The sequence below is a fragment of the Dermacentor albipictus genome, chromosome 1 (assembly GCF_038994185.2).
Source record: "Dermacentor albipictus isolate Rhodes 1998 colony chromosome 1, USDA_Dalb.pri_finalv2, whole genome shotgun sequence".
Classification (NCBI taxonomy): domain Eukaryota; kingdom Metazoa; phylum Arthropoda; class Arachnida; order Ixodida; family Ixodidae; genus Dermacentor; species Dermacentor albipictus.
In genome coordinates, this window is record NC_091821.1 from 42433970 (window position 1) to 42458280 (window position 24311).

The 24311-nt window shown below is 48.0% G+C and overlaps 2 protein-coding genes and 1 non-coding gene across 3 annotated transcripts in view; all 3 read right to left on the reverse strand.

The window, feature by feature from the left end:
• LOC135906471 (alcohol dehydrogenase class-3-like) overlaps positions 1-24311 on the reverse strand; it is a 68052-nt gene that overhangs the window by 23165 nt on the left and 20576 nt on the right. The window lies entirely within an intron of this gene.
• On the reverse strand, positions 164-236 carry TRNAA-AGC (transfer RNA alanine (anticodon AGC)). The gene has a single exon. It is a non-coding gene; the product is annotated as a tRNA-Ala (tRNA).
• fal (SAM and HD domain containing deoxynucleoside triphosphate triphosphohydrolase falten) lies at positions 2339-6464 on the reverse strand. Its single transcript, XM_065437839.2, has one exon. The coding sequence runs from the start codon at positions 5873-5875 to the stop codon at positions 4352-4354; it is 1524 nt and encodes a 507-aa protein (XP_065293911.1). The 5' UTR covers positions 5876-6464; the 3' UTR covers positions 2339-4351.

Sequence of the window (24311 nt, forward strand, 5' to 3'; positions counted from 1 at the left end):
GCTGTTGGCGGACTCAAGGACTGTAGCGACTACAGCATGCTTTGGGTATGCGTAAGGTTCGGAACATGATTTTGGGCCGCCGTGGGCTTCATATTCAACGCAAAACACATATTGTCCGTAATAAACTGTTAAAAAAAAAAGAAAGAAAGAAAAAAAAAAGTAGTGGAGGTGCGGGGTATCGATCCCCGTACCTCTCGCATGCTAAGCGAGCGCTCTACCATCTGAGCTACACCCCCAACGGGGAACGATGTATAAAATAAGGGTATATCAATGTTTAAATTCTGTAAACGATGTAATTACGGGCAAAATTTTTATTGCAGCTATTGTATTTCAAAGGCCTTCGAAATGATAACCTCTGAACACAAAAGTCGCTGTAGTGAATTTTATTTTCGCCATATTGCTCAAGTGTGCCCGCTGGTAAATGTTCGCGAGAAAATCGGACACCGAGCTGAGCACTTCAACAAAAAGTCCGGCTACCTGGGCTGGGAGTTTATCGGTTTTGTGTCATTTGTCTGTCTGTGGGCTGGGATCAACGTTTATAGATATCTATAAACGTTGGGCTGGGAGCAGTGTGTGCAAGGACGCTCAAAGAATAGCGGTTTGGGCTTGGAGGAAGTCGCTGACACAGGTTTGGCCGGGGTACGCTGCGAAGAAATTCAGCTTTTAACTCTTCCGGGTTCCACGGATTCTGCGAGCGCGCTGCATTTTCCTCAATGAGGAAAACCAAAACGGGAAAATGAAAGGCAGAACTGCAAAACCCGGATGATTGTATTGCTTCAGGCAGAAGATATGTAGTATGCTTAATTATACACGACGACTGCGCTCTTTAACAGAGAAAAAAACTAAAGTATAATGTTATCCATTTCGTTTTTGGATATTACCCGTTATGTGCGTTATTCCATAAAACGCTTATGCTTGAGTTACGGCAATATGGAATATCTAAGCAGTAAGTTTTTACCGCAGCCACCTACCTTAATATGGGGAGAGAAGCGAAACATATTTTTCGGCAATAAACACGTTAGCGGTCTTTTAATTAACTGTTATACTGAATTGTGGAATTTAAAGCCCCGAAGCTGCATATGGGACGTCGTACGTAGTGGATGCCAGGCTTCGGATTAACTCTGCTAACCTGTACAATGTACGGTAAAGGAACGTTTCGCAATCCGCCCCCATCGAATATGTGGCTGACGAGGACAGGAATCGAACCTCCCAGGCACGACTTCGTGGCTATACTTATTACTTTAAATGTGGAAATCGTGGAATAGCCAGCCCCTGCATGTAGATACTAGTTCCAAGATATTCAAGCAGTCAGAAGATGCACGGGCTTTGTCCCACATTGCACGGATGAGGATATTTGGGGAAATATCACGCCGCGGCGCACTTTTTTTTCCTCGAGTTCGGAGTGTGCTACTCTCGAAACTGGTGATAAATGTTAAGTCCGCGCAAATCGATTAAGAACCACGGTTACCGAAAAGAAGCTGAATATTTCCTCAGCCTGGGCAAGCAGCGTATTCGGGCGCCCAACCAACGCTAGCGTATGCGAAAAACGTGTTTCGTGTTAGTTTTACTTGATACAGTCACAAGCTCCTCGGAAATTTAACGTTTCCTCAGATACCGCGCGCGAGGTCTGTAAACTTGCTGCGCCGACTGTCAATTGTTCTTGCGACATGTACTGTACACACTAACGGGGGCAATTAAGTGCGCGCGCTCCTTCGTGTCAGTTTGCGTTTTCTTCATTCCTCTTGTGCCCGTCACGGTGTATGCTGTACAGGCGGGGACAAAATATACGGGATCCGGGAGCCCGTGCTAAACTGCATTCTTTAACGAAGCAAGCGCCTTATTCTGTCGATACGTGGCATTGAGCATGCGCGTCCCGTCACGCTCGCCTACCTGCTCATAAGCGCACTTTTTTACCGGCCTGCTGTATGAATCGCGATGACTGCAGATTACGCTAGGAGAGCGCCTTTTTTTTCGGTAGGCGGAGTTTTTATTGCATTGTCACAACGGCTCAAACAAACACCGCTCTTTTAGTGTAATCTACCGCAATCGCAATTCCGACAGCAGGCTAGCAAAAAGTGGGCGCCTGGGCGGGCACACAAACATGTTTCTACAGAGTGCGCTTGCTACAATGCAGTGTGGCATGCGCTCGCAGATCCCGCGTTATTTTTTCCTCGCCGGTATACTGCACAGCGCAAGAGCGATGAACGCACACCAAGTAGCCCAATTAACGTGTCGTCAAAAAAAAAAAAAAAAAGAACGTTTCCTTACCGTGGTTGGATTTGCAGTCTTTAAAACCTTTTTTTTTTTTGGCACCTGCCCACTCGAAACACATTGCGGATCACGCGGTCATGTTCGCCAATGCACTTTATTAATCCAGCAGACCAGACATATAGAACAACACAGTGAAATCCACCGGTTCAGGCCTGTCGATCACTTTCGCTCGTTACCGCGAAGGCCATCGGCTGGGATGTTTGCGCCAGATGACACGAAGTTACCCACAGGGCTTTCTCGGGACTTCTATTGCACGGGCTGGTGAAGGACATTGGACAGACATTTGAGAAATAATTAAGTAACATCTGCTGTTCAAATACCATGGTCGACATACTGAGCTTCTCACAACCCGCATTATATATCGTTTGCTTCAGCGACGACTGTCTCCAGTTGTACACAAGGAATTCGAGGCCGCCCAACGAGTCATAGCAATGACGGATATGGGAAACAGCGCGCGATAATAGCAAAAAAAAAAAGCGAATTAGCTGTTATTTACGAATTAACGTTTTAATTCGTCAATTGATTGCTTTAGTGGCTCACGTCGCAATTGCGGAAATTATGTCCCACTTGGTACGAATCCTGAGACTAGCTTCTGCTTACAGATATGCGTCCCCAAGCTTCCAGCAAGGTAGCATTGGCCGTCTATAGCAAAGTTCCCACAAAGTCTTCGTCAGGTACATGCACTCAGGGTACGCTCAGGATATATATCTCGAAATTGGTGCTGCTCTCAGTATCCCAACGCGTCTTGAACAGCACAGAAGGCCTTCAATTTCGCAGTTGCTACATGTACATTAATTAAGGCAGTCAATTACACATTTAATTAGCGAAATTATTTTAAACGTTTGCGGGCCGCATCTGTTTCTGATGTCCAGAGCAGCTATTAATTTTGGTGAGTAAATTTTAAATTATTGTTTCGTTTCAGGTTCTCATATTTTTTTTCTAACTGGGGCGCGATCGGAGATCGTTGTTCGAAACGCAAACTGAACGCGCGTTTCGAACAACGATCTCCGATTGCGCCGCGCCCATAGAGACAATAATCGCCGAAACACCTCGTATATGAACACAAATGGCTTGGAAAGACATCTTAAATATATCACCTTTTCCTTCTGTATACTTCTTTTTCTAAGAGTATTATAGAACCCGAAGTGTTACATATAAAAACTATTATATAGTATATATTAGCTTCGAGCATTCCTTCTTTGGAACATATTAAAATGAGATAGTCATGAGCTGTGTACTTCGACACGAGTGACGCAGTCGTTTGGCTGCTGAGTCCAACTTTATATCTTTCGTTCTATGACGCGCGCGGGCTCGTCGTAACGACACCACCCCCCCTCCCATTCGACTACGTCGTATCACATTTCTCTTTTATGACCCGCCAAAAGGGACAGAACGACATCCCTGGGTCTGTTCCAGGTTTCACGCAAGGCGCTCGTCGATAACACTGTTACTCGGATCCGCATGCACAAACGAATGCTCGCACACCGGTGTTCAAACTACATGTGCCACTTTCCACCACATTTTAGGGAATGTCATAAACGAAGTCCTCAAGGACGATAACCGCAACGGAGCATGACATCTGGGCGCTATAGTGCCCAATTATAGGATGGATACATACGGATATGGGATGCTACTAAACGCACATTCCTCACGGATCGTCTTTTACATTCTCGAATTCGCATGTGACAACGCGTTCATGATGCTAACATCTGAACATCCGAGCACTGGGATATAAACGATCAACCTGGCGAAAGGTACGTTACGGACGCATTGTCACCGAGTTTCATTCGAGACGAAGGGAAATGAAGCGGTCACATACAAGTAGTGATCACAACGGGGTCCAACAGAGTTAAGACTACACACAAAGCGGAAAGGAGGCGAGACAGCACAGGCCATCGCTGCAGCAATGTTGTCAGTCGCGCACGCGGCGTCGCGACGAATCGCGCGACATATGTAGGTCAATCTAACGCAGATACATGCCGTATATTTACCAGCACTGTAGAATAACGTGAATTAATGGGCTGCACGCTCGCACTACTACACACCCCGGGGGAAACACTCGTACGACTGGCAGCGCCATTTACTCCTGGCACTGGAGCGCTTTGAGGCAGCGCTCGACGTGCTCGTCCAAGCCCGGCTTTGCCGGTGCTCGAAGCAGCACGTGCCAGCGCGCGTCTTGGAAACGGGACGGAAGGACTGGCGACTGATCCCGCAGTTGTTCCGCGTGCAGCGCTCGGCGGGGCTCTGCCTTGCGGAAGAAGAGCACCTTCTTCACCGGATCCTCCTGGCCACAGCCCCAGTGGATGTTGACCAGATTCACGACGAGGTCTTCCGCCTTGGGCTTGACGTCCTGCGGGAGCGCGGCCATTATGGCCTCGCGCAGCGTCTCCTCGCTGCTGCTGACCCCTCCGTCGTCGCTCTTGGGGACGCTGCCCAGGAAGCGGTACAGCGGACAGGGTCTGCACGATCGGGTCTCGAGCGCCTTCCATAGCTGCTGCGCGCGCAGCACCTCGGGCTGCTGCTTGGCGTCGGCTCGGCGCACGGAGAGCTCGACCCAGGCGTCGGTGAGCGCGACGAAGGCCTCGACCTGCTGCCGGCTGGCGTCCGGCTGTCCGGCCTCGTGCGTCGTCCACCACAGCCGCAGACGACCGCCGCCGCTAGGTGAAGCCACCTTTTCGTCTGCCAGCTGCAGTGCGTCGCAGATCATGGCCTCGAATACGCTGATCATGTGGTGGTGGTAAACGTTGTAGTGCAAAGTGCTGCGCATGCGGAACATCTCGTACACGTTGCTGAGCTCCTTGTCGCGGAACGCTATGCGCGTGAAGCCCTCGTGCTCGATGACGCGTGCGCTACCAACGAGCCGCTGGAACTGGAAGCCGCAAGCCAGACCGACGGCGTGGCAGTCACGCAGGTAGTAGTCCCACTTGTCCACGTCCAATCCGGAATCGCGGTTGTTGACCACTTGAAAAAGGAACCATCGGGAGGGTTCGACGCCGTTCGTGTCGCCCAATATGAGTCCCTGCACCAGCTTGACGTCGTCTGCTGTCAGGCCTTGGCCGGGCCATTTCGCCTCCCATGCGCCGAACGTCCGCTCCAGTCCGTTCGCAGCGATCAAGTGCGCGAGAATCTTGCACGACATTGCCTCGTGGGTCCAACGAGGTTTCAGGCCCCTGTCCCGGGCGCCGCGGCTGTAGAAGTGCTCCCAGAAGTGCGAGAATGGGCCGTGTCCGAGATCGTGGCACAGGCCGGCCAATTCGAGGCAAAGCAATTCCTTGTCGCTCAGATTTAGCTCAGGCTGACATTCACGTAGATGCGAGCCCAACACTCGCGCTAGATGAGCCGTGCCGAGGCTGTGCTCAAAGCGACTGTTTGAGGCGCCCGGGTAAAGGTAGGCTACGTGCCCCAGCTGGCGAATGTGCCGCAGTCGCTGGAACTCGGGTGTGTCGATCACGGCTATGGACACCGGATGTAAGAAGATTTGGCCGTGCACGGGATCCCAGAACACCTTCCGCGCAGGCAGCATGTCGGCGCGGAGATCTGCCGTCACCGTCTCCGCATCCGCGTCGGAGCGAGCGCGGCTTTCACCGCCGTCCGTGTTGCCCATCGCCCAATCGCTAGCACTGGTGCTCCCTTAAAACAAAGGTAGGCTCGTCCTTGCTGCAGGACTGTGTATGCTGTCAGTGATATCACAGTATTCTTAAGGAAGGACCGGACTTACGGAGCACCAGAAAGCGGAAGCGCCAGCAGAAGTATAAAGCAGCTGCGGTTTCGAATCGCTCTGAGAATGCCAGCCGTCTGCACTGTGCCCGACTGCGACGAGTTGTGTGAAGAGACTGGAGAAATGATATCACTTCTGCTTTACACAGCAGTAGATAGACAAATGCACTGCGTCCATTATGCAGGGAAGAGCGTTGATAGCTAGCGCCATCTAGGCAGGCTTTTATAAATTATTTTTGAAGTTTTAAAATTGGCCGCCAGGCGCTCACCGAGGAACATGGCGGTAAATTCAAACCAAAAGTCAGCATTCCGTTACCGAAAAACCGATTTCATAAGACCAATTTCATGAAAATCATACAAAAGGTATTGCAGTAGTGACAATAGTGATTTGAAATGCATATCTTGAAATAACTCGCCGCGTGAAAAAGTCGCAGAGATTACAAGCACGTATAATGTAAATCTTTAGCTTACCCGCAGACTTATGAACAGTGGGCTGTAGACGAGGAAAGGCATTCGCAGCAGTATCAATAATAATAATAATAATAATAATAATAATAATAATAATAATAATAATAATAATAATAATAATAATAATAATAATAATAATAATAATCAACCTGGCTACGCCCACTGCAGGGAAAATTAAGGCCTCTCCCATACTTCTTCAACTACCCCGGTCGTGTGCTAATTGTGGCCATCTTGTCCCTGCAAACTTAATCTCATCCGTCCACCTAACTTTCTGCCGCCCCCTGCTACGCTTCCATTCTCTTGGAATCCAGTCCGTAACCCTTAACGACCATCGGTTATCTTCCCTCCTCATTACATGCCCTGCCCATGCCCATTTATTTTTCTTGATTTCAACTAAGATGTCATTAACTTGCGTTTGTTCCCTCAACCAATCTGCTCTCTTCTTACTCATCCCCCCCCCCCTCGAACGTTACACCCATCATTCTTCTTTCCATAGCTCGTTGCGTCGTCCTCAATTTAAGTAGGACCCTTTTCGTAAGCCTCCAGGTTTCTGCCCTGTACGTGAGTACTGTAAGACACAGCTGTTATACACTTTTCTCTTGAGGGATAATGGCAACCTGCTGTTCATGATCTGAGAATGCCTTCCAAACACACCCCAGCCCATTCTTATTCTTCTGATTATTTCAGTCTTATGATCCGGATCCGCAGTCACTACCTGCCCTAAGTAGATGTATTCCCTTACCACTTCCAGTGCCTCACTACCTATCGTAATCTGCTGTTCTCTTCCGAGACTGTTAAACATTGCTTTAGTTTTCTGCAGATTTAATATTTAGACTCACCCTTCTGCTTTGTCTGTCTAGGTCAGTGAGCATGCATTGCAGTTGGTCCCCTGAGTTACTAAGCAAGGCAATATCACCAGCGAATCGCAAGTTACTAAGGTATTCTCCATTAACTCTTATCCCCAATTCTTCCTAATCCAGGTCTCTGAATACCTCCTGTGAAAACGCTGTGAATAGCATTGGAGAGATCGTATCTCCCTGCCTGACGCCCTTATTTATTGGGATTTTGTTGCTTTCTTTATGGAGGACCACGGTGACAGTGGAGCCGCTATAGATACCTTTCAGTATTTTACATACGGCTAGTCTACCCCCTGATTCCGTAATGCCTGCATGACTGCTGAGGTTTCGACTGAATCAAACACTTTCTCGTAATCAATGAAAGCTATATATAAGAGTTCGTTATATTCCGCACATTTCTCTATCACTTGATTGATAGTGTGAACATGGTCTATTGTTGAGTAGCCTTTACGAAATCCCGCCTAGTCCTTTGGTTGACAGAAGTCTAAGGTGTTTCTGATTCTATTTGCGATTACCTTAGTAAATACTTTGTAGGCAAAGGACAGTAAGCTGATCGGTCTATAATTTTTCAAGTCTTTGGCGTGCCCTTTTTTATGGATTAAGATTATGTTGGCGTTCTTCCAAGATTCCGGTATACGCTCGAGGTCACGAGGCATTGCGTATACAGGGTGTCCAGTTTCTCTAGAACAATCTGTCCACCATCCTTCGACAAATCTGCTGTTACCTGATCCTCCCCAGCTGCCTTTCCCCTTTGCATAGCTCCCAAGGCTTTCTTTACTTCTTCCGGCGTTACCTTTGGGATTTCGAATACCTCTAGACTATTCTCTCTTCCATTATCGTCGTGGGTGCCGCTGGTACTGTATAAATATCTATAGAACTCCTCAGCCACTTGAACTATCTCATCCATATTAGTAATGATATTCTCGGCTTTGTCTCTTAACGCATACATCTGATTTCTGCTTCCTAGTTTCTTCTTCACCGATTTTAGGCTTCCTCCGTTCCTGAGAGCGTGCTCAATTTTATCCATATTATACTTCCTTATGTCAGCTATTTAGGCTTGTTGATTGTTCCGCCAGTTCTATTCTAGCTGTAGGGTTAGAGGCTTTCATACATTGGCGTTTCTTAATCAGATCTTTCGTCTCCTGCGATAGTATTATTATTATTATTATTTTTTTAAACCCGGTATTGTAGATAATGTTTACATATGGTCGGACCCATGCGCATTTCAAAAGTGCGCCTTCGTCGTCTGCGTCTTTGGCTGGCGCCGGAAATGGGAAGGGTGGCGAGCGTTTTTGCGCACCGCTCACTGCAAGCCTGCCCACGACCAGCTGGCCAAGAGAAGTAATCGAAAACAGTTAATTTAACTACTAAGGCCAACTTCCTTTTTTTTTTGTACTTGCGGACGGTGGTAAGCATTACAGAGGGACATAACAGGAAGGCAGTTTATTATGAGGTTCGTATAGTAGACAAGAAAAAAAAAAAAGCTGCAATGAGATGAAATTTTTGACCTGAAGTCGACCGATGTAACGCCCCTCGTCAAAGAAAAAAAAAAGCTTCAACTTTGTCGCTTAATGAATTAAAAACTGAAAAGTAATGTCCCTGATAAGGAAATAAATTGTTCGTCATAAGAAACAACAATAACAGAATTGAGGGGCGAGTGGGACGGGAAGATAATTACTGCTGTACGTAGATCTGCGCCAAATAAACAATTGTTTTCGCCACCACAAGACGTCGGTTGTTTCAGCTAAATGGCGCCAAGAATATAAAAGCAACGGAGGCCTGTCCGGGCGAACAGCGCCCACTGTTCGTTGATGGACGTTGTTCGTGTATTTATTGGTTCTTTTTTTTTTGCGATCGCGCACAAGTAATTGTTTATATGTACCTAACTTTTAAATGACTTGCTTAATCGATTGTCAATGTTTGAGACCGTTGCAATCGGGGCTGGCGCGCGGACGCGTTGTCGTGCGCTTTGTGTTATATTTTAATGCGAGCTTTGTTTCTCGTCGGAAAAAAGGAAAAAGAGGACCAAACAAAACCTAGGTTGCTTTAAACGCTCTTATCGTTCCTCGACATACTCCACAACTTTCGCATTGACACCTCTTCGAATAAATTATACTTAATTAAAATTTAAATAAATAAACTTAATCAGTGAATATTTCTGCACAATTAAGTAAAAAAAAATGCTCGTTACTGGCATGAACGAACAACCCCCATCGAGATACAATGGGCCCCGTTCGTGTAAAGCCCTCCATTATTTCTTAATGATTGGATACATATTTTGTCGGCACACCCGATATATATATATATATATATATATATATATATATATATATATATATATATATATATATGAATAAAGGGAAAATGAGACATCCACCTCATTTTCCCTTTATTCATTACTTCTCTCCACCTTGCGGGTTTCCGCAGAACTACTACGTCATATATATATATATATATATATATATATATATATATATATATATATATATATATATATATATATATATATATATATATATATATATATATATATATATATATATATATATATATATATATATTTCTGGTTGGGATCTGCCGTCCGAAGCATTCGCTGTTTGATATTATATGTCCTGTGTCCATCGTTCGGGTTAAGTCCGACGGCGGATGTGCATGCATGGGCACAACACAGCCGCGGTGTAAAAGAGGCACGTTTTGTTCATTCATGCCCTGTATATATGGGGTGGTCGTTGTTATTTGGGGTTATCTAAAGCTCGGGAACTAATTGAAGCTTTCTTTATCGGAAAGAAAGGAAGTATGGTGCGTCAGCGATCCATCAATATCTTTATATCTGGCTGAAAAGAAATATTTAACCAGTTCTATATATCAATCTATATCAATCGTGATCTGATTCTATATCAATCGTGATCTGATTGTGTTCCTTGCGTCTAAGGAGGGTATATAAGTGTGTGGTGTGCCTCCGAATAAAGCAGTTGTAAGTGGCGCTCTGTCCCGTCTCCTTCCTTGTGTCTTGTGTGTTCGCGCCTAGTACCCAATATGAATTTTTAGGTTGTACGGAATTTTTTTAAAAAAAATTGCCTGTTGTATACAACATAATTCTGGTCTTTTAGCTGGATTATTCAGAGAGGCGGACATTACTTGCAAGGGAAATGGAACCACACAAAAGTAACTGGAATGCCCATGTATTTCGTCCCAGACTTTGGGAAATAATATCTCGAAACTTCTGGAAATTCATTTCGAGTGGATACGTCTTTCAAGATCACCTGATACACTTCGTAAATTGCAATATGTGCCGCAAATGTAATTAATAATGTAATTGATAAATTTCTGTTAATCAGTTAAATATGTGCTTCGATGTTTTTTGTACTAGTAATGTCCGTCTCTTCGAATAATCCAGCCCAAGCTAGGACAATAATTACGCTATCTGACACATGCCATTTAAAAGAAGAATGCCACAAAACTTGAAAATTGAGATAGATAGATAGATAGATAGATAGATAGATAGATAGATAGATAGATAGATAGATAGATAGATAGATAGATAGATAGATAGATAGATAGATAGATAGATATAGATAGATAGAAATAGAAGACGGGAAAGGCAGGGAGGTTAACCAGACTCACGTCCGGTAAAATGGTGCATTATTGTTCTGAGCCACATGGAGCACGTCACGACATCTTTTCCAATCCGCCAAGCTGTGTAATTAACAAAGATTGCTTAATTAACTTTTTAAATAGCAGCTCTAGCGAAGACTCTTCAACACAAAAGTTGTAACTCTTGTTCAGAAACATTTCATTATTTCACCTATGCTAACTGCCCTATTTAATTTTTTCCAGCCTTTCCTTAAAGTGCGCGAATTAAAAAAAAATACCACGTGACTGCCTGCTAACGCGCCGCAGTTTTAGTGACCTGAAATGTACTAAGTTGAACGACATAGCAAAGGGCTGCTCCGCGCACAGAGATCGATTGAACAGGATGTCGGTGATTGCGATGGACGTGAAGTGACAAATGGAGCGTACTGTTCTAAGAAAAAAAAATTATTCAATGAAAAAGCAGCTGCCACGTGCGAATGCGATGCTAACTGCATCGCATTCGCACGTGATGATATAGGACCGGAAGCGGCATATGACGCAGCGCAGTAATTTTTTTGTTCTTTTAGGACCAATGAAGAAATATAATGAAATAGGGCCGAGGCTGATAGTGTGATGAAGGACGGAGACGAAAGCCATGCTGCCTCCGGTCCCATATCGAATTCGCATGTGGCAGCCGCATTTTCGTTCAAGAACTTTTTACAGCGAAACTGTGTATGGCTAGCCGATTAATCCGTCCGTCCGTCTGTTGGTCACCTGTACGCCGAAAACTCCTCGTCGGAACCCCATGCGCATGTGCAAAAAAAAAAAAAGGCGCGAGAGAGAGGCGCGATTAGCCAACACCACCTAGATAACACAAGGCCTGCTTACTCCGATCCATGACATCACGCTACCTGGCCCGAAATTTCCACTGACAAGGCTGGCGGGATGAAAGCGGTGACGTCAAAATCACTATAGCCCCCTCGGAAACATCCACATTAGATTCTATGGCAGTCGGGCCAGGTAACATAACGTCATGGATCGGAGTGAAAAGGCCGTGTGCTATCTGGAAGGTGCTGGATTAGCTGCGCCAGTAGTGACGTCATTGCTATCCGTCGCAGCCGAGCGCGCGCGCAGCAGTTTCTCTCCGGCTCCAAAATGGGTAAGCCACGCGCCATACGTACTCCTGAGGAGCAGGCAGCTTTCGATCAGCAACGCCGCGAGCAGAACCGGAAACGAGCTCGTCTACGCTGTACCGATGCTGCAGTCCGGGCACAAGAACAGGCTCGCGAAGCCGAGCGCAATAAGTAACTGCGTACCGAGAATCCGGCAGCCTAAGAAGATGTCGTTTAATGAACCGTCTGGATTAACTCAGTGATAAACAACGAGGCCGCACTTTTCAGCTTCTCTGGTTAACCGTATGTACGGAGTGCTTGGGCGGTGGTTTTTTCTTAAAACGATACGCCCCCTTTGTCACTTAACGTCCATCGCAGTCACCGGCAGAGTGTTAAATCGATGTCTGTGCGCGGATCAGCCTTTGCTAGTTCGTTCAACTTGCATTTGAGGCCACTAAAAGGGCGGCGCGTTAGCCGGCAGTCATGTGGTATTTCTTAAAAGTTCACGCACTTTAAGAAAACTGGAAAAAAATTAAACAGGGCAGTTAGCATAGACGAAATCACCCGATGTTTCTGAACAAGAGCTACAACTTTTGCATTGAAGGTTTTTCGGTAGAGTTACTACTTAATAAGTTAATTAAGCAATGTTTGTTAGTTACCCAGCTTATTGGCGGATTGGAAAAGAAATATATCATGACGTGCTTCATGTGGTTCAGAGCAATACTGCGCCAATTCTACACGCGTAGTGACTATGCTTGTTTCTTTAATACTTGGCCCAAGTTAGCTGAAATAGCCTGTACACATGAACGCCGTAAAGGACAGTTATTTCGGGAGACCTAGCCATTTGCCACCATTGAGATAGGTATTGGCAAAAATGGCGAGGTTTGATAGTCAGTAAATATAGTTGCACATGTTTACGAGGGAACTAAATTGTTAAAAAACAAGAAACAAACCGATTAGCATAAACCCACGGTTGTAACACATCGACCGACTAAAAAAGTTTTTGGGAACTAACGACGATTTCTTGTGACTATCTTACCGTTTTCGCGGGCTGATCCGGAATATATCTACCACATCGGTTAAAACCGTGCGATGGTATTGGTACACCCACGGACTCAGTGAAAACGACAGCTGTACCACAGGTACCACCACACCGCTGGTACCGGTTGTATACCACACGGCGGTAAAGGGGAGCGACTGTACATGTAGATACAGAGGTTTCAAATAAGAGAGAAAATATTAAGGAGATGTAAGCAGTATGCTAAAGTGAAATGAATGTATAGATTATCTGATTAGTCCAAGCAGGCTAGTTGACTATTTGTCACCACCCCGTTTCAAAGGGGATGCCAACAAATCACCAATCATCCTAATCGCTCTCGCATTCTTCCCATGTGACAGGCGGTGTTTTGAGACGCTGTCGTTGGGACGCTATCGTTGGGACGCTGTGCCTTTGGTCGCAGCGTCTGTGGCCAGAGGCGGTCGCAGGCGCTGCACGGGGTTCCCAACGGGTCCTTGAGGGCTGGCGCTCGAAGAATCGGTTGGCTCCCGCGTCCGGGTAAGGCACGGTGCTAAGGGGAGCGCCTCCCAAAACACATTTAGTACAACATAGTGCCACAAATAACCACCTCCCAAAGCATGTTCAACGCATTCTTGCATAGCCACTGGGTTTGCTTCTTCGTAAAGTTTTCTTACATATCGCTTCACGCAACGTTCCGACACACGATCACAGTCATAAGCTGAAGGTGCTCCGATGCCCATTCTTCAAAGCGCGATGGACGTCCGGCCGGCATCCACGTGCGAAGGGTGAACCATAGTAGGGGAACGACACTTCACCACAGAACACATATATATTGACATACTATACAGTATATCGGATGGCAAAGCGTGACGTGAATTCGCTTCTTTTCCTTTTGCCACTGTTTCTGATTCCCACCTTGTCACATAAGCCGTTGCAGGAAGCAGACTGAACGGAAGCGCATGCGCAGACTGAACGGCATGGCGCTTGACGACAGCGCCGCCGAGGTCATGCCGATGTACGGGTTCTCGTAGAGACGTTTAGCTTGTACGCTAATCCGGTAAACGGGAGCGGTTTGGGCGGGTTACCGGATGGTCGGGGCGTAAACGTGAGCGGTGAAGCCGCCTGGTGTTGTAGAGCTCAACCAGACAAACGCATAGCTAAAACTGCAGTAACTCACCATATCCTGCTTCGCCACTCGTGCAAATTTTTGGCAGCGGCGTAATTGTGAACACGATTACGCCACTGTCGAATATTTACCCCAGCAGCTAAGCAGAATACAGTAATTAGCTCTGTGGTTGTGTGGTTGAGCTTTGCGCCACCAGCTGGCGCCACCGATCGGGCCGCTCACCTTTACGCCCCCGCTAAACCGGAAAACCGCCCGCGCTTTCCCGGATACCGGACACGCTAAACGTCTGTACGTGAAGCGATTGGAGCGGGAAGCGAGTCGACCCGCTCCCGGATAGAAACTCGCAGTGATTGATATGGCCAGACCCAGATGAGAATCTTTGGCAAAGCTCCAACTGCTGTAACAATCTGTAGTGTAATGTATAGTACTTTGCCGGGTGCGCAAGGTTTTTGAGAACGTGGCTTCGAATCGCCATAGACATTAACATTTTCATTCTATATGTCTAGGCGCGCTTAACATTGTCCACACTATCCCCCCTGTCACATATATGCAGCGCATTTATTCCCGGGTATCAGCTTTCAGTCAGAGATTAGAGATAAAACAGTACATTGCCATAGTCACCTTACACGCTGACCACTGCGACATGGAGATCACCATGTTTTCGACCATCGTGAAATGATTTGTTTTCTCGGTTAGACAAGAGTTCGTGGTCAATTATCATCTGTGTCAAAGCCAATTAGACGCTGCCAGTGGTCAGATGCGTCATTCAGACGGTTGAATTTCTCCAGCAGGTGTACGTCAGGATGAATGAGAACCCTGAAAAACATGTTATATGGCCACTGACGATCGACTTCAGGTGCCAGAATAAAAAAAAAACAAGTTTCCTGCGCATGATTTCATTAGGATAGTTATAGAAATTTGCTTGCGACCACAGTGCTTGCGCCACCCAAGAACGTCTGGTTGCGAACTTAAGCTACCACGTCACCCTCAATATGGCGTCCTAGTTTCAAATACCTAAACCCGTATGGCGGGCGTCACTGAGAGAAAGACTAGCAAACAGCCGCACAATGATGAAAACTTGCTGAAGCCTGCTTTTGTGGAAGGACTGCCCAACATCAATACGCACTATCTGATCCAAGTGTATACACATTATCGAAGCCGAATTCAGGCAATAATTGAGGCTGAATATGGTTTTATTTAGCGGACTAATAAAAAAGAAGCAAAAGAAACACTGAAAGCTTATATGAAATATTGATGCTATTCCTGAAGTTGTCGTTATGTCCACACAAACCTCGCGCACCTGCTAAAGTATGCTAACGAAGCTCATGTGGTCCAAAGTTTTAAGTACAGCTATACCAAAAATGATTCCATTATTGTTTAATGTATAATTTATTACGGGATAGCAAAAGCATGCAGTGACGGTTTGCACGACCGTCACCCGCTCAAGTTTTCCGTCTAATTTATTCAGTCTTCCGTCAATTATTAGTCTTCCAATCGCACAAACCACGGGAAGGCCCTCTACCCCCCCCCTGCCCGCACTTCTGCACATCTGTCATCATTTTTCGTCCATACAGCAAGGGACTGGAATGACCTGCCAAACGCCATCGTTGATCAGATCGACTCATCGTCATTCAGATCACCCATAGAAGGAATGTACTGCTGAAATTCCACCCCCTCATGTAATACCCCTTCAATGGGGCCTTTGAGGTACTAATAAATAAATAAATAAATAAATAAATAAATAAATAAATAAATAAATTTTTCTCGAGCATTAGGCACCCGTTCCTGCGGCGGGCGTCGGCCTCAGCGTAATCGAGCGAACGAGCACAGCGAAATAGGAAAGCGAACGCCGAGCGCAGCCAACACCCTGTAGATGTTGAAAGCTGCTGGAGGAAGATATGGCGAAAAGGGTGAGGAGGAAAGCGGAGTGCCGACACAGTGCCTCCTCTATTTTAAGGCGGAAGCCTTTAATGGCTCATTGTCAAGGTCATCTGCCGTTAGCGGAAACTGTCACAGCTCTCCGGCCTTCTGATTGGTCTCCTCTGTGTCGTCAGTTGTGTGCCTCCTGATTGGCTCACGTGCGTGACGTCACTGTCGTCAAGTGCGGGTGTCAGGGTGGTTCGGCGCCGCGTGGGATGACTCATCACATCGGCACGCGTGGCGGCCGTGTGTTCGACGGTGCGCCCTGACGTCACTGTCGTCAGGCGCTTGAGGTGGCCTCCCGATTGGGCGCTGTGTGGCCTGACGTCACTGTCGCGAGGCGCGCGTGGCGACCGTCCGCTTGGGTGTGGTGTGGCGGTGGCGGCAGTTTACTTTGCGGTATCGTGTGGGAAGGATGCCTCGCCTCGCCAGAAGTTTCTCGAAGTGTGGGCCCGTCCTGCGGTAATTTTTGATGAGTCAGGCGGAAAGCTTTCCATTAAGTTATGATGCATGCTCCTAAGGTCGCTCGACTCGGCCGTGTGCGCCAGTCGATCTACGGGGTTTTGTTTGGTTCAGTGGAACCCAGAGCTAGAACCGGTGGCGGCGCACCCTTGGTTGGTCGCACTGCTCCGCGGACGGCTTTGGTGCTCTGCATGGTTGTATGCCTTGGCCTCTTTTGCGCCGAGGCAGTCCGAAGGTCAGTCAGGCTCGAGTCCTGTACGACCAGCATGGCTGTTTGTGTGTTGCGTGCGGTAACTTTGTGTTGCTGCACCACAACAGCCCCCTTGTCCGGGAAGGACCGTTGGCCCGAACCAAGTCCCCCCACCCAGTCAACCCGGGTTGTGGGGGAGTACCGGGGTCGACGTATCGGATGATGATGGGTTGATGAGATATGTATGCTCATGGACGCGGTGCCTTCAAAGGTGCCAAGTCCTCCTCCCATCTGACAACGGTACAGTGTCTCCCAACACGCGACGTGCGGCAGCTGCTGAACGCAAGCGGCGCTCAAGAGTGGCTGAGCGTATACGTCGCATGCATCAGGGCGACGAGGCGCGTCCGACACCACAGAGTCCAGGGACGCGACGGGCCAACGCAAGAGAGGCAATGCGTTTGAAGCGACTCGCTGCACCTCCGGGTACCAAGGCAAATGAAGCTTGGAAGCGCCGTGACCGCCATCTTGCAGCGATAAGCCGAGCAAGTACAAGTCAATCGAACAAAGTGGGTGATGAGGACGGCCAACTAACCCCGACACCGCCATGGCAGACAGGTCTCCTCCTGAACCACAAACGGCGCTGCAACAGTTCCAGGCGGCTACAAACTACTTTTAGACACTTCGTCCAGAACGGCGTTGCAGGAATTTAATAAACAAACATTCACATAACAGCGTACGAGTTGTGTGCCTCTGTGGTGTTTCCGACGCAAGAAATCGCCATTGGCAATGGTGTCAGGCTTCTGCCGTTTCACACTTTCGTCTCGACAAAGTGTCTCCCGTTTTTTTTTTTCAATGCCAGCGAGATGCGGCCGATCCAACCGTTCAACCCACTCTCCTATCGTTCTTCCTACCCTCCCCCGTTGGTTAGCGTTCGCGCCTGCTTTACGGGCGTGGGAAGAGTACCATCTGGGTGGCGCCTCACGACAGAAGTCGGAGGAATACTGACAGACACGTGATAACCTGACAGACGCAAGGACGGAGCGTCTACCGCTTCTCCGCCGGAACGGCAGCGGCGCGCACTCAGACGCACGGAGTGACGGAAGATGTACCATTTGGTAGCGTCGCACTGCGGCAACTCACTGAAGGCGCACCAATGGTTCCCATTGGGGAGTGTTAGGTACGGGGCATTTTCCTAAGCCTCCTTCGAGTTCACCAGACCACATCGAATCGCGTGACACCTAATTAAGGAGCGCCGAAGCACATCTACCACGTTCCCGAGGGGCAGCACGTCCAAACAAGTTGGCGTCCCCCACCTCGTGTGCCTTTATGTGCAGCTATTGTCCCACTGCTTGACTGTTCCTGAAAATGAGACGGGAGCCTGGCACGGTTCCAGGTAACCTGGGTCCCGAGGAAAGCTGCATTACGGCTCTGAAAGGTCGCTGGAGAACAACACAGCCTCCCCCCGCTGAGCGCTCGGAAACCCGGAGGCAACGACGGCTGTAATGCACCGTGAAGCCCTGGGAGCATCCCCCCATCCGCCTTTGTGAGGGCAGTTGCAGACCAGGGAGGCAATACCAGAGACAAATGATCCCTCAGACCGCAAAGCCCATGGAGCGACCCTCTGAGCCGAATGTGACTTTTAACGCGATAGCGTTAAGGAGCTCGTGTCGCAGAAAAGCCGGTGTCGTCGGCGTCGGTGTCGGCGTCCGCGGCGTTGACCGTGAGCGATAAATCACGGCAGGCACTTCATAAATAAAAAGCAACTTCCAAGATCCGCGGGTGGGAATCGAACCAGGGTCTCCGGAGTGTGAGGCGGAGACGCTACCACTCAGCCACGAGTTCGATGCTTCCAATCGGTACAAACGCGCCTCTAGTGAATGCGGTGTTGCCTTCGAAACTAGCCGTGGAAAGTTATACTGCGGTGTATATCGGTAATTATGAACATGTAACTTACAGAAGTCGCAATTACACGAGTAGCGAAGTGCGTTTCCGCTGCATTTCTTCTGCGCTTTCCGCACACGCAGAGCCATCTTGCGGCAAACACAGAAGATCCCCTCTTCTCCATGTACGGCGCTGCCCGGACAGATGGCGCGCCACGCGCGCATTGGAGCTGCGAGGACCGGTGCGAGGCGGTTCGCGGCTGGACTCTCTCTCCCCCTGACAACGCTTCGCCTTCCTCCCTCTGGAGAATCAAGCGTCCTTCCTTTCTTTAGATCGCTATCTGTCTATCTCTCTCTGCCCGTGCCGATCACGACGTTTGGCTGGCGTGCATCATTTCCCCCTCCGAGATACCGAGTTCTTTGGTTCGCTCCGCTTGCTCAGGCGTACGTTTCGTTGCTGCGCCGAACGCCGCGTTGCTCGACCATATGGCTCGACGCTCACCGCGTCCGATGCGGGGCACCTCGTAAGTGATGGCTGCCCTGTGGCCCATTGTCTTATACCCCTTGGCGGGTCGACGTGAACGCTGTCGCGTTCCACTCTTGAAGGCGAAGCTTAAGCGTCCTCCAATTTTTTACACTCGCACGGGCGCCTACCACTGGCCGAAAATGGCGACACCTGAGCGGGCTCGACGATTGGCCGAACAGGACGTGACCTCGAGACACCGAAGGGGTTAAAAGCCAGAGACTGGGAGCAGCAAAAGAGCATTCTTTCATTGATCTCTTTCAGACTTCTTGCCACGGGCCGCAGCGTCCGAGTTGCTGCCGGCCAACAATGACTTTATCACGGTTAATTTCTTTGTATCTTTAGTGTAAATAATGTAAATAAACCTCCAGTTTTGATCTCAAAGTTCTCCTCAACCTCGGCCAACTCCCGCACTCAACGGCAGGGTCCAACATCTGGGGGACAGCAATTCGTATTGTCCTCCAGATCCAACAGGAGCGAGCGATTGCACTGGCATTGAAAAAAATAGAAGAGGCGATGGCCAGCACGACCAGGCATGCGGGCAGCCCTAGCGTGGGCTTCGGACCCACAGCGCATGCGCTACTTCGCCTGTGGCGCCGCCGCCGCTAGAGAATGCGCTCCGCGCGAGCCACCCGTTCCCGTGTTCACGCTTTCTTTTTGAACAATGAGCGACGGTGGAAGTGTTTCGTCTGCCGCTGCTGCTAAACGAGCTGCACGAGCCCTCCGGGAGGCTCAGCGCCGCCGCCGAGAGCACCTTGTCCTTCAGAATCAAATTATTCGCCATATTGTATCGCGAATTGAAAACACCTAAAAAGCTGAGCTCGAAATTCGCATTAGGGAGTATCGTAATCGTCGGTGAAAAATTTTTTTAGACAATGCACATATTTTATAAAAAAGAAAAAGCTAGGACTGTGAGATACTTGTCGTTTTCACATACGAGTTCAACGGCGAGGTGGAAATACTTTGCCGCTGCTTAAAGGGACACTAAAGCGAAACAATAAATAAATTTAGACTAGTAAATTATTGTTCGAGAACCCTGCAGGCAGTAATTTCAAAATGATAGTTTGATTATTAGATGACAAAATGAAGGTCGAAGTATCAGTATTCAGTCACGAAATATCCGTCACCACGACGCCGTACGTCAGTGTGACGTCAGGGATTCCAAAGTATATTTTCGCATTTGGACCGCGTTGGCCGAGTAAAGGTTCCCCAAACTTGCCCTGTTTAATAGTTGGTTCTTTTAGAACTCAACGTAGCCAATCTGTACCGCTATATAATTAGGTAGGCCCTAGAAGATTCCATCAAAATTGATGACTACACAGCCACCAGGTGCTGGAACGTCAAGGAGGCGTCACCACCCGTCTTTCGTTCTTGAGCTTTTTCTGGCTTAGCAAGAGTCTTATCGTAGTAAGAGTGGTGTTTTTGGTGTTGTGGAAAGGTGATTTACTGATGCAGAAGAAATCATTTTTCTTTTTAGTGTCCCTTTAAGTTACCTTTAAAGTACTGATTAACGAAAGCTTACTAATTAACTGTTTAAGAGTGCATTTGGTGCAATTGTTTAAATGGCGAACTTGAAGATATATAGTCGCATTTTAATGCACCCTCTTTTTTTTTAAGACCTGAAAATCGCAGCTAATTCGAGATACTTATCGTCGAATTACAACGGTAAATCCAGACTCGAGCGCCGCGGGAGCGCGGAAAAGGCCTTGGCTCCGATATCTTATCAGACATAAGCGCCCCGTGACGACAAGCACGAGGAAGTTGGAAACTGAACGTCTCGGCCACTCGCGGCAGGTATACTGATACGGCACGCTCTGTCTGGCAAGCGCGTGTGGCTGTGCGCCATGTCAGGATTTGCCGCGGCATGCTATCACTCAAACTTTGCCCCGCACTTCCTTACGGGGCGTGGCCGTCTGACGCGCAGTGGGACCCGATTAGCCTCGATATTGCCTCGATTGAGCTCCGGAACTTGATGAATATCTCGAATTAGCTGCGATTTTCAAGATTTTTAAAAGACGCGCGTGCATGAAAACGTCACTGCCTCCTAATTAAAAGAGCATCGATACAACGTCACTAGGGTAATTTCGGCTCATTTTGGCATTCATTGTCGAGATTGTTCCCGCAAAACCCATGTTTGAAAGTACTTCCATTCTGTGTAGGGCTCACAGCAGGATGACAAGGAAGATTGTGGACGCCTACGAAATTGCAAAATTAGAGGAAAGGTGCGTGAGCAAGGCATCAGTGTAGCTATCTGAAAAGGAGATGCGATCCTCGGTTTATCTTTGTAGCCATTGCAGTATATGTTTTCACCATGCCTTGCACGCGTGTACGGTTCATCGACATGCGCCACTGAATGTTTTTTGGTGTCATGTTTGTTTCCGCTCGTACGGTATATATTTGTCGATGCGTGTGAAAATAAAATGTATAGTTGAAAGTGAAGCGCTGTCTCTGTGTATCTGTTTCTTTCTACGTTCTCGTTCAGTCAAGCTTATACACTCTATCACTGTTCTTCACGTCATTACCGTCAGTGGGCTCTGCTGCATAAGCTCAATCTTTAACGTAGCCCGAAAGAAAAAAAAGTCGAGCGGAGAAAGGTCAGAAGATCTCGGCGGCCAAACCACCGCTCCTGCGCGCCCAATTCCCTGTCGTGGAAAATGACGGTCCAACCTGCTCTTTGCAGAGGTGGAGCAATGTGGTGGTGCTCTGGCATGCTGGAACCATACATTGCGCAGGTCATTCAGGGGAAGGTTGGAGGCAAAATTGTCTACGACAATACTTGGTATTTCTTGCGTGTACTTATTTCCGTTCAGGTTCTTATGAAAAAAGTGAGGTCCAACGATCCTGTCCCCGCGTATGCCACACCACACATTCACACTCCAGCGAACTTGGTGCTTGTGTTGCCGCAGTCAGTGTGGATTTTCTTGGGACCAAGTATGGCGGTTGTGAACATTCACGGTGCCATTCCAGCAAAACCGAGCTGCATCTGTTCAAATTACTCTTTGCAGGAACTCGATCCTTTTCTTCGTCAGTTTTGATCAGGCCCCACTGGATTGCAGAACTGAAGCCGCCTTTCAACGTCTCGCTCACTTAGGTCCTGGTAAAGGCAAGCATAATACGGATGGAACATATGCTTCTTTAGCACATTTGCGACTGTTCCAAAACTGCGTCTGCACTCATCGGCAATTCGTCGGATACTGATTTCTGGCATCAACGTTACGTACGCGAGAAGGTAAATTTCGAAGTCTTCATCCGCAGTTATCTTCTTGGTCTGTCTCTGATGGTGGACTGAACCTGTTGTGCGAAAGCGCCGAAAGATGAAGGTTGACTTAGTTGTAAATGTACGGTCCGGGTGGCGCACCGCGTACAGCCGCATCGCCAATGAGGCGTTGCCATTCATCTCAGCCATTGCAAGAACCACGTATATTTTTTTCGGTAGAATACCTCGTCCCGGTGGAAGCAGCCCTGTGAGAACCGGTGGATCCCAACATGGTTTCTTTTGATCGTCCTTCCAGAGGCGCCACTATGGCGGAAGCAATATGGTAGTGAAGCTAACGCATTGACAAAATAACGTCCCGATGTGGTCTCAAGTAGCACAAGAACGTGCCGAAAAAATTATCTTCCGTGATCGCCCTTAACAGCATAATGCCATACTGCGTACGCCACACCACGCAGTCATTCCTTGATTTCGCCAGCAGAGAGCGAAAGAGTAACAGTCATGATCTTTGACTGTGCCTTCGCGCCGTTTTTATACTAAACGCCGCACGTAACAGCCACGTAACATCAGGGAGGAGCTTTGCGCCGATCCTGTGGTCTTGTATGCGTAATCATGCGAACAGAAATTAAGATTTGCAGCCGAATGTCTCGGAACACGGGCATGCTAGAATAATTTTGCCAAGTGGAACTGTGTAGAATCGCGACTGCCTCTAATTTTTCAATTCAAACATGCCCGCTTACTGCAGTCACTAAACAGTTAATTATTCAATTTTAGTTAATTGGCCGGCAGACAGAGCTAATTGTCATCTCACTTTGTGTACCCCTGGCCACATCTTGCCTACACAAGTGAACTTCACGTACCTCCCAGCGCCCAATTTTACGAAAACCGTAAAACTTTATTCCAGGTTCCGTGTATCGATGTGCCGTACTTGTTTTGAAGAAAACTGCAGCTTATGTCAATATTTGTTTCATATAATAATATCCTTTTTTGTAGATCCATTTGCAGTTGTGTCTGTGTATGCTTTAGTGCGGCTTTTTCGTAATTTCTTGCTCATGGACTTAAGTACGCGTAACCAACTGTCCCGCGCTGCCACACTTTTCAACGTCCCATTTGCTTCACTCTAACGAGGATCTTTAGATACGTGCAACCTCCAGTTGGCCCGAGCCCAGAGGAATACTCCTCTGCGGTCAGGGCCCGCAGTCGACCATGTACAGGCCACACATGTGCGACGCGCAATGCTGCTCGGCACGCGAACCCCGTTCTCCACCGGTATCCGCTCATCCTGTCCCGCGCCGGAAGATATGCACTGACTGCAGCGTAGATGTAGCGTGGCACGTGTCGACTGCCGTTCGCTGGCTTGGCGTGGCGGAGTGCGGCGCACGGTTGTGGATATGACGACACAGCAGTGTTGACGGAGAGTTTCCCGGAGGATTACTTTCCCGGAGGAAGTGGGAGGCGACGAGCTTTCCGCCCTCCCCGCCCCATTTACATACATCTACATCGTAAGAAGCCAACAAACAAAGGCACCAAGGACAACATAGGAGAAATTACTTGTACTTATACCAATTGAATTAAAGATACGATAAATTAATATGGAAATGAAAATAGAGGAAAACGACATATGGCCGCAGGTGGGGAACGATCCCATATCGTTGCATTTCGCGTGCGATTCTAAAAAAATAGGCATATAATTTAGTACGAAGATGATCACGTTGTTTTTCCCTCGTAAAGTGCCGAAAAAAAATTAAACGCCAGGGATTTACGTGCCAAAATCAGGATATCTTTGTGAGGCATGCCGTAATGGGCCGGACTCCTGATTAGTTTTGACCACCTGGGCTGCAGCGGCCGGGATTCGATGCCGTGCCCTCGGCCTTAGGAGCGCAACGCCAAGACAATTACGCCACCATGGAGGGTAAAAAATTGTTCTGTGGGTAAAACACCGACTGCAACCGCACAGGCCACATTGGTAGCCACGTAAAG

What these genes read in the sequence shown, in the direction of transcription:
- fal (XM_065437839.2), bottom strand. Translation starts at nt 5,875, where the DNA reads ATGGGCAACACGGACGGCGGTGAAAGCCGCGCTCGCTCCGACGCGGAT.